The sequence below is a fragment of the Capsicum annuum genome, chromosome 6 (assembly GCF_002878395.1).
Source record: "Capsicum annuum cultivar UCD-10X-F1 chromosome 6, UCD10Xv1.1, whole genome shotgun sequence".
Classification (NCBI taxonomy): domain Eukaryota; kingdom Viridiplantae; phylum Streptophyta; class Magnoliopsida; order Solanales; family Solanaceae; genus Capsicum; species Capsicum annuum.
The window spans coordinates 15,333,363-15,344,910 of NC_061116.1; the positions used below are offsets into that span (position 1 = coordinate 15,333,363).

The 11,548-nt window shown below is 34.4% G+C and overlaps 1 protein-coding gene across 1 annotated transcript; it reads left to right on the forward strand.

Annotated features, from left to right (window-relative positions):
- The first annotated feature begins 407 nt into the window (after window positions 1-407).
- Window positions 408-2,514, forward strand: LOC107875114 (TPD1 protein homolog 1A). The gene is made up of 2 exons (XM_016721736.2): window positions 408-518; window positions 2,163-2,514. Exons 1-2 carry the CDS (start codon window positions 461-463, stop codon window positions 2,471-2,473), a joined length of 369 nt encoding a protein of 122 aa, XP_016577222.1. The 5' UTR covers window positions 408-460; the 3' UTR covers window positions 2,474-2,514.
- The last annotated feature ends 9,034 nt before the right edge of the window (window positions 2,515-11,548 follow it).

Consider the following 11,548-nt stretch of genomic DNA (forward strand, 5'->3'; position numbering starts at 1 on the left):
ATTGAGCTTTAAACATATCTATGTTTGATTATAATTTTTTCATATATATTTCAAATATTTTGAGAAGACAAGCATTGTGACTAATAACACTTTTTATGTACCTTTCAAATATAGTAATTTTATTTTTAAAAAATTAAAAATTTCATATCTAAATTCATGATCAAACTTACCTTGTTTGAATTTATGAAAAGTGAATGTATATAAATTAGGATAAAGAAAATAATAATAGCTAAATTTAAAATTTCAAAATATCACTAATAAGAGTAAGTTTGAAGAAGGTAAGTTTGATGGAATGGAAAACGTAAAAAACATATGACTTCTAGTGCATGCTATTGACATAAAATTAGGCATTACTTAAAGGCTATATATATACGGCTAACATTAAAAGAAATTTATTCTTCATATACGGGAGAGGCAGCAGTTTAGTTTCTACATCATCACCAAATAAATATTTTCCTCAATGACAATCATTATTAAGTTTTTTATCACTTTTCTTCTCCTTACACTTCTCAACAAAGGTAAACACTCTCTGGTTTTGTGATTTTACTAACAACTTCTTAATCTTTTTATAGCTAACAGTTAATTAGTTTGCTATGTTCATAAATTTCTTTTCTTATAAATTTTGATTTGATTTGATTTGTACAATTACTTTCTATTAAAATCTTTTAATAAACTCAAATCTTTTTAAATCAATCAGTTGTTCATCGAAAGTTTACATTTGAATATTCATAAGTATATTGTAAGTTGTTAGGACGATGAGGTTTTACATATATTAGAACTTTGATAAACAGAGTTATTCGATATTTGTACAATGATGATGTGAGGTAGTAGGTATTTTTGTACCATGTCTAAATAAACGAGAATTTTGACAGCTGTTAGAATGATGAGGTTTTCCATGTGTTTGAGCCTCAATGGATAAAGTTATTAGAATTTTACAGATCAATAAAAAGATTTACTAGCTTTTGAATTAATTATTTTTGTACTGTCTTAGAGATTCCAGGAAAAAGAACAATCTCTTGCTTATGAAAAATAAGGAGAAATTAGTATCTCTTAGTTACTTACAAAATAAATAGAAAAAAATAGCTTCTCTAAATGTCTTTATTTACAAAAATAAATTGTGTCTTCATTCATGAATAAGGAACCCTAACATGTCCTATCTTCCGTTCAGCTAATAGAAATTGGGTTATGTTGGTCATGAACCCCTACTTTATTTTTTTTGTTATTCTTTAATTATCTTACACTGCAAGATTTTAATATATAAATGTGTTATGTTGGTCAAGAATCAAGATCGAGTATCTTTAATTTTGATGCGAATATCAATCAAATTTCCTTTTATCCATGAAAAAGAATCTTTTATTTCAATGTTCAGATTCAATTTTCATGACTAGCTGTGCCCATTTAGATAATTAATAGTTGTTTGATCAAGTTTATTTAAAAAATAACTGTACTTATTTTTTTGACAAAAGAACTTATTCAAAAAAAAAAATTGAGGTTTTTGCGAAACTTATGGAAGAAAACGAGTGCTTGGGAGTAAAAGAAATAATTTTTCATAAGCTAAAAAAATAGTTTTCCTTAAAAGTACTATTTTAAGAAATACTTCTGCAAAAAATTATACTTGAAAGAAGTTTTAAAAGCTTGTTCAAACACTAATTGTTGCTGTTGTTTAAATTTATAGACTAAATTCAAACGGTTTCTCACCAAAAATTTAAAAAATCACTTTTGAAAACAAGCTGATTTTGAAAGCTTGGCCAAACAGGCTATAAATAAAAGTGTAGGCCTCATGCATGTCAAAGCATTAACTGGCTTATTATTTCATCAAAATATAAGATATTTTAATACAAATTTAATTTTTCGAAAACGGCTACTATTTAAATTTTTCACAAAAATAGTATACGAACAATATAGTGGACAACTCAATTTCTGTAGACCTGATTTTTACTGTGAAGATCGTCATGATTCAATTGGCATTAGTGCAATCTCTGTGTCTTTTTTAATTTCTATCTTAAAAAAAGTACTCGACTAATCAACGTCGTTCTTCTCTGTACATTAAAAATGCATGAAATAAATATGACTTGAAAGGTGCCTTACAAAAGTTAAAAAAACAAAATTTTCCCTCGTATTATTATTGAATATTTGCATCTGTCTTTTATTTGATTGTGTAGGTACTTCTGGTTGTGATTTGAACAACATAACTGTAGGAACAATCAGAAGTGGGAATGAAATAAATGGAATGCCACAATGGAATGTGGTTGTGGTGAACAACTGTGATTGTCCAATGCAAAACATGTTCGTGTCTTGTTATGATTTTCAGACAACTGAACCAGTCGATCCAACTATTTTCAAGCCCATAGGAAATAACACATGCAGTATTAACAATGGCAGTTCCATACGACCAAAGGATACTGTCAGGTTCTCTTATGCATGGGATCCTCCCTTTCTCCTTAGGCCAACTTATGTTGTAGCTTTATGCTGAAATTATAGTTAATCGAAAACAAAATTCATGTTTTGCTTGCCTCTTTAATTCTGGTTTTCACTTCAATTGAAAATCACTATGCGTGTTGTAGAGGCATATTTACTACGTACGTTTGAGTTTAGTAGAGGATTCGTTACTTCAAATATATTAGTGTTTAGACTCTTTCCATTTATTGCATCCCAATTGACCTAACGATAATGTTTTGATTGAAAATTGGCCTCCTGTCATCTAATGTTTGTATCGATCAGTTCGTTTCAATTTTGTATATTATTTGTTTGATTTATCGATTTATCGATTTTAAATTTTTAGATATGTTAAACTAATAACTAAATCAATAAGATATTCACTGTTGATTTTTGATCCTTAACGGTTTGGTTATTAGTTTAATTGATAAAAAAATGCTCCTCTAATTTTTTTCTTTTTTACTTTCTCTTATTTTCATTTATTTTACACTATCTTCATGTTTAAAATCTGCATGTTACAAGTACTAAGACAAAAATTATTCTAGTGTTCTCTTATGGCTAGGATCCTCCCTTCTCCTTAGGCCAATTTATGTTGTAGCTTTATGCTGAAATTATAGTTAAACGAAAACAGATAATTCAAGTTCTGTTTTCTTCTTTAGTTCTGATTTTCGCTTCAACTGAAAATCACTATGCCTGTTGCAGAGGCAGATTTACTACTGATTTGAGTTTAATAGGAAGATTTGTCGCACCATTTTTTTATCCAAAAAGATATTATGATTTTAAGTTTGAAAGGGTTTTATTATTGAGTAACAAAATGAAAAGTGTATCGAAAAAGGATTCATTTTACAATTAACTCAGAGTCTCCACTTAGCATAATTCGGTGTGTCAAGTCACCTTTGAAAAATCTTTTTTCAAAATCAATTGACTCTTTAAACTGATTTGCAAACAGAGATTCCGGCTAAGGAATTCTGTTGACCTAGGGGAGGGTGTTAGGCACCCCTCGGTCCTGTTGTTTGAGCACGGTCGCTTGATGGAGCATCGGCACATTATGAATGTATAAACTACACTAAAACACACAAACCAATCAATCAAACAAACAAATAAAACAAGTCCAAAATTATAGTGTTCAGTCCAATTATTACAATCCGAAATAAAAAAGATATTGAAAAAGTAGACCTACAATAATCCTAAACTACGCTCCAATACTTTACCCGATGCCCCCAGCCTTCATCACGGACGTCCTCCAAGTACAAGATACCTCGGGGCATTCCCTGGTGAATAAATACAATATAACCTCGAGGCATTCCCCTGCAAATGAATACATCTTCAAATTTTGTGCTATAAAGTAGAAAAAACTATTCACACGCACATTCAAACATTCAACAAAACACCATTCCTAAAATTTGTCTACCCGACTTAGCATTTGCCTATGCCTTCTCGGCCTAAAACATGACACTATCGGGTTCAACAACATAAACGTTTCATTTTCAAATCCAACGAACTAATTAATCAACCCAAGTTAATATTCACTTCTGTCAAGTTTCAATTCCATCCCAAATCAATCCCAACCTATGTTCCAACATAACGATTCACGATAATATTTTAGCAATCCATAATCAATATAATTCGATATTCATTATTCACATCACGCATAAGATAATAGAAAGTCGAGACGACAACAATCAACCACACATAATAATAAAAATTAACTAAGAATAAGAATAAGAAAAAGAGATGAAACTTAAATTGGGGCTTTTATTCGACCAACTTGAACTGACAGAAGCCTCGTGACCAACGAACGACCTCGAACTCGTGAATCGAATAAAACCAAAACCAAACAAATTTCCAAGAAAAACAAAACAACCCGTTCTCTATTTTGATCCTGTTTCAGTCGGACCTCATCGGAATCGATGAAAAATGGATTGGGTGTTGTTGATTGGACGACGGCTTTACTATTTCCATCGAGATTCAAACTTGCTGGAGCTCCAATAACATTGGTGGTAAAAAAAACTAGGCACAAATCTGATGGCAGCACTGTTTTCGGTGAGAAATGGTCGAAAAACCCAAAGTCCACCGGACTCCCCTGTTTCCATTTAACCTCCTCGATCTCTCTCTATTTATTTTCCAATTCTCTTAATTTCAACTTTCTCTCTCTCTCTATTCACTCCCGTTTCTTGCCTTTTCTTCATTGATCTGTTCTCTCTCTCGTCTCGTTTTTCTTTGTTTCATCTCTCTATGCCTCTCTCCGTCTCTCACTCTCACTTTTCTATCTTCTCCTTACTGTGTGTGTCAATATCGTGTGTGAATTCAATGGAATTTGTGTGTGGATGTGAACTTTTGTGTATCTATTTTTGGAGCCAGAAAAGGAAAAAAAATGGCGATGATGGTGACCTTCTCCTTCTTCCTATGTTTTGTGTGTAATTATCCAAAAATAGAGGAGAATCCTCTGGTAAGTGATATTGTGTTTCCAATCTTCAGGGCCAAAAATGGAGGATTGATGTGCGTATATAATCCCTTTTACCATCCAGAATTGTGAGTGTGTGTTGTGTGTTGTGTCTTTCTATTTTTTGTTGTATTGGTATATAAATTACGTGGCTGTGTATATTGTGGGCCCTTGGAAATTCTGTTAAGAAAAAATAAAAAGAACACGTGAGAGAGTGTAGGGGTAGGGGGTATGTGGGGTAGGGGTATAGGGTGTGTGGTGGTGATATGTTAAAATTTGATAGGAAGGGGTTGTAGTTTGTTCAAATTGGGATTATGTGGGAATTTAAGGATAAAATTTATTTAGAGTTGGTTATTATTTGTTTTCTTGTGGGAAAAGTGTAAAATGGGTGAGGGTACATGGTAAGGTGAGCTAAAAATGAATAAAGTTGAACTTCGGGAGGGATAAAATTAGGTGTCTACATCATGCCCTTTTTTGGGTGTAAATACAAAGTGTTCTCAGACAAAAAAGCTAGACAACGAGGCTAAATTTTGATACGACCATTATTCAAGGAAAGAAACAAAAGGAAGAATGACAACCGAGTTAGAGAGTCGAGTGAGGTCCCATCGAGGTTCTGGTCCGCGACTCTGTCATTACATCAAAATAAAAATTACAAGTTAAAAACATAAATAAATTTACAAAAGTCCTATCTATGCAGCTTCCCTTGGACTCTTGACTTGAGTTTCATCACCCTATTCTCGTCAGGCAGTCTCCTGACTTGCTATTTTTCCACCCTATTCTCCAGGCGGGTTCTGGACTTGCAATTTCTTCAACTTGTTGCTTGGATTTCAATTTTTTCACCCTGTTCTCCAGGTGGGCTTCTGACTTGCTATTTTTTCAACTTGTTGAATTTCAATTTTATCTTGTTACTTGACTTTTAGCTTCTTCACCATGTTGTTTGACTTTCCATTTATTCTCCCTATTCTTCAGGCGGACTCCTAAAATCACAACTAGAAAGAAAATTATTCCAAACAAAGATTATGATAAAGAGAGATTCCATTTACCTGAAAAGTAAAGTTTCAGTCAATAGGAATTAAATTTTTTGCCCAGTTTATCATCAGAGGACTTTTGTGAATATCAGATCCAAATAACTACTCGCTTGTTGCAATGATAAATCAAGACGCTGACCAAGAAATGCATCTCTTGAGAGTAAAATTAAATGACCAATACTAGAAAGTGCATCTCATAAGAATTAAAGTGAGAAATTCCGACTAGAAAGTGCGTCTTCTAAAGATAAAGGTTCAAATAGGAAGTGTGTCACCTAACAAATAAAAACTGACAAGGAAGTGCGTCTCCTAAGGGTTAAGTGCAATGATTTGACTAGGAAGTACATCTTATAGGAATCAAGGGAATTGACTTGACCAGGAAGTACATCTTCTAGGAATCAAGGGGACTGACTCGACTAGGAAGTACATATTCTAAGAATCAAGGGAAATAACTCGACCAGGAAGTACATTTTCTAGAAATCAAGGGGAATGACTCAACCAGGAAATACATCTTATAGGAATCAAGGGGAATGACTCGACCAGGAAGTACATCTTCTAGGAATCAAGGGGAATGACTTGACCAGGAAGCACATCTTCTAGGAATCAAGGGGACTGAATCGACTAAGAAGCACGTCTTCTAGGAATCTAGGGGACTGACCCGACTAGGAAGTCATCTTCTATTAATCAAGGGGACTGACTCGACTAGGAAGTACATCTTCTAGGAATCAAGGGGACTGACTCGAATAGGAAGCACATCTTCTAGGAATCAAGGAGACTGACTCGAATAGGAGGTACTTCTTCTAGGAATCAAGAATTAAGTTAGGAAGTGCATCACCTAACAAGTGAAATTCGAATTACCCAATCAAGAAAGTGTGTATCCTTACCAATGCCTCTTGAATTACCAATACAAGGAAGTGTGTCTCCTTACCAATGCGCTTGAATTACCTAAACAAGGAAATGAGTCTCCTTACAAATGTTGCTTGAATTACCCAAACAAAAAGTGTGGCTCCTTACGAATGTTGCTTGAATTACCCAAACAAGAAAGTGTGTCTCCTTAAAAATATCGTTTAAATTACCCAAACAAGAAGTGTGTCTCCTTATGAATGTCACTTAAAATGTATCTCCTAAGGGTTAACTACTCAACTAGAAAGTATATTTTCTAGGAGTAAAAGACTTAAGTTAGTAAGTGAACCACCTAACAAGTGAAACTTGAATATCCATCAAGGATGCATATCTCTTAAGGGTTAAGTGAAAGGACTCAACCAAAAAGTGTGACTTCTAGTAGTGAAAGTTCAATTTAGGAAGTGCATCACCTAATAAATAAAACCTAAATTACTTAGATAAGGAGGTGCATCTCCTAGGAGTTGCATGGAAGGACTCGACCAGAAAGTGAATCTTCTAGGAATAAAAGATTAAGTTCGAAAGTATATCACCTAGCAAGCCAAAACTTGAACTACCCTAAAAAGGAAGTGTGTCTCCTAAGGGTTATTAGATTATGAGTTTTACCATAGTTTTGATCACTAAACCTGTGCAGCAACATTGCCTCTTGCATTTGTAGAAGTGAGAAATTACGGCCTTTGATGTTTAGGCTTTGGAATCCTTAATTTGAAGTCAATATGTGTTCCTATTTCATACAAAGAAAACTTATGAGTTAAGAATCATGGAAGATGGTTTGTGGCTTTAGCTTCTCAGCAATCGCTCTTGCCCTGGTCACATTTAATCTTGCTTCCAACTAGTAGCATATGTTATTGATTTGCTGCATTATTGACCCAATCTCAGATTATTAAGAGTGACTCCAAAACAAATACAGTATTACTGCTTTGCCATGTTTCTCAGATAAACCCTTTAAACCTTGGTATTTTCATAAGTTCCAGACTTGTCTGTTGATAAAAAATTTTGCATGCCCTTTTTTGGCTCACAATCATGTCTCTTTTATATGCTGGCTTTTGTATTGCTTTCTGCAATTGAAGAAGCTGATAGCCAGTTTTGAGATCTTTTCTTACTTGTTTTGACATGAACTTGACTCAAAGAAAAGAGAAAAATAATAATAATTTTTATTTGGATAACTGACTCAAGAAAATACAATAAAAATATAAAGAAGAAAGAAAAAACAATGAATGTCTCCATTTGAAACAAAGAAACGAAATATTTATCTAAAAACGATAGTCAACTCTAATGATTATGGCTGATCTTTTGATCCAACTTTCCATCAATTATTGTTGAGTTAATGGCCCTAAAACTGTGTTACTTCTTTGGGCCAACTGCATTCAGAGACTTCATTCGGATAGTGGTGCCTCGAAAGGTTTTTGCCAACAAGCCTTTCTCATTTTCTTTCTCTCATCTCACCATCGCCTTATGAGGCCCATAAGGGTTTTCACCAATAAGATTCTCTCATTTTTTATTTCTCTCCTGATTTCTTATGCTAAGGAAGACAAGTAGTTCCAAAATATATCATCGTATGCATTGCATGCTCAGCCTTATCATTCTCAAAGATTGATCTGAAGGTATTTCTTTGGTTGTAACTTGGCTTTTGGATAGGGTTAGAAAGAAAGAATGGCATAAGGCTCAAACGACACTTGAAGTGGGGTAGGAGTTACAAATTTTGGAATCGACTCAAATAATGAGGATTAACTCATGCCCCTGTTTCTTTTGGGTGGGTGACTCTAAATTTTTTATTTGATTGGACCGAGCTCAAAGTAAGGCAGCCTATATATCTCACCCCCCGAGAGAGGAGAATCAGCCTATATTGATTTTTTGGGGACCTTTTTTACTCTATTTTTCTTGACGCTCTTTTTTTTCATTCATTTTAGACATATTTTTTTCTCTCTTTTATTTTGAATTTTTGACTCCATTTTTGTTCGACATTTTTTTTTTGAACCTTTTGAATTTATCTTGATTTCAAAAGAGGGATATGAAAGAAAAATAGAACCAAAGCTCAACGGGGTGAACAGAGGATAACACAATGTTTGTGTAGCAGAATAAAATGCCTTCATCATATAAATTCTTGAAAATGAAAGTACATATCATGCAATATGAAAGTGAAAGATAAAGATCATTTGTGACATTTTTTACAGCATTAACTTTAACTAAGCATGTGCGTCACTACTTCTTCTGCGCTTGTCCAACATACAACTCCGCTTTTGTTGTACATTCCTCACATTGAATGACTCAAGAATTCGTGAAGATGATTTTCTTTTTGTTCCTCTTGATATAGTATCGCCCATCCAACTATTTGACCTAATTGAGACATGTCTTTCAATTGATGACCAAGTTATTCCTGTGATTCTCAAAATAATTTTCTTAATTTAGAAAGAAGGCTTCAACATGCCACCAAATGTCTTAGCACTCTATCTATTTTCTCATATGTTTTTACTAACTTTAGCTCTCTGATTCAAAGTTCATGCTCAAATTGGATTTTAAGATCTAGCTGAAAATTTTACAAGCATGTCATATCACTAGAGCCAACATAAAATGTACTATGTAAAGAAAACAAACAAACAACACATTTAAAAAGCAAAAGGAAAAGGGACACTCTGTTTAGATGAAATAAAAGATAAAAGGGTTTGAACATAAACGACAAAGGGACAAAATAAGATAGATCCGAAACTACAGTCCTGAAATAATTCGAATAACAGAAAAGAAAAGAAAACAAATTACCAGACCCCTTCCTAGTAAGGAGAGAAGTGACTTTCCAATTGCTGAGCTTGACATCTTAGCCACTGGTTTGCATATTAGCATGACTAGAACTTCCCTCACTATTAATGTTCTACACCATAATTGATTTATTTTGAATCATCTTTTCTATTTCTCTTTTCAAAGCATGATAATCTTCAATACTGTGACCCTGAACATCAGAATGATATGCACATCGTACATTAGGATCAAAACTTCTTGAATGTGGGTCAGGAGTATACCCAAGGAGAGGAGTGATTATGCCCCACTGTACTAATATCTAGAATAAACTGGCGTATGACTCTCCAATTATTGTAAATCTATCTCTCGACTTCTGCCTCATTTCATTATTTAGCTAGGATAAAAAAATCGAGCCTAGAAGGGATTTGGTATGTTTGTGAAGTTGGAGGGTGACTCTGAGGAGTTGGTGCATGCCATTGTATGTAAGATGGGGGTTGAACAAGTGGTTGTGCACTATACACTGGATATAGAGGTGGGGGAATGAAGTACAATGGATTTTGGGAGTGATTTTGTGGAGCTTAGGCATAAACTTGGGTTTGATCCTGAGGGTAACGACAACATGGTCTTCTTGACCGCGTCCGCTGTACAACTACAATAGCAGATACATCTTTCTCATTATTCTTTCCCCCAACACTTCCTAAACCCTTTTAAATTGCTTGAGTAGTTGCTTTTAATGTTACAAAACTCACAATGCGACCGGTCTTAATTCCATCTTCTATCATCTCCCCCATTTTGAGAACCTCAATAAATGGCTTGCCTAATGTAGGTAACAAGTGTTGATAATATGTTTCATCCTGTGCTTGAATAAATACTTCCACTATTTTGCTTTCTTTCATTGGCGGTTTCACCCTAGCAGCTTGTTCACGCCATTGAATCGCATACTCTGTGAAACTTTCAGTTCTCTTCTTCTTCATGTTAGTTAGGGATTTCTCATCAGGAATCAACTCTACATTGTATTAAAATTGTTGCAAGATTTCATTAGCTAGGTCATCTCAACTATTCCACTTGTCGATGTCTTGGTCAACAAACCATTCCGAAGCTAGACCTGAAAAACTCTCAGCAAAATAAGCCATGATTAATTCTTCATTCCCTCCAGCGCCCCTCAATTGGTAATAATAATAAGTTAAATATGCCACTGGATCACCATGCCCCTCATATTTCTCAAACTTTGACATTTTAAAACCAAAAGGGAGGTAAATACCTAGAAACATGCACAGATCTTTATATGAGACGCTTTTGTAACCCCTGAGTCCTTAGAAGTTCTTCATGGCCAGTTCCAAACTTCTTAATTTTCTGGTCATTTCCTCTTGTTCTTCTTTCATAACAGGCTTCCTAGTGTTATGAGGAAATTCAGGTGGTTGAGTGTAGCCATAAGGACCAGTCGACTTAAATGTGGGCTCGGGAGCATAATTTCAATCACCAAAAATATTAAATACAGGCTCACTTGCATAGTGAGGAATCACAACTGTTGGATGGACATTAAAAGCAGGAGCTTCAGGCGGGACTGGTGCCACAAAATCATGAACGCTAGGTAGACATGTCTGTAAGTTATGGCATGTCTACAAGTGACACGGGAGGCAAGCTAGAAAGATATTCCAGATTATCAGTAGAAAATGAAGGAGGTGGCAACCCATTAGCCCAAGCTCGATGCATTTCTATCATTTGTTGTCTTAATTTTTGAATCTCTTCATTAGCTCCGAAATTCTTATCCCTCGAATTCCCTATCTGATTAGTGACAACAACCTCGATATTCTTGTTGACCATAACTTTTCTCTTCGACTTGATGCAATATAGAGGACCAATCAAAATGCCACAAACCAACCACCTTAAACTAAGTGAATAAGAGATAACAAATGTGTTAGAGTTCAACATCTTTTTCAAAATCTCTTATTATTTCACATTGTTTTCATTTTGAAAAGATCACCGAACCCAAAAAGGGCGCCTATGTATC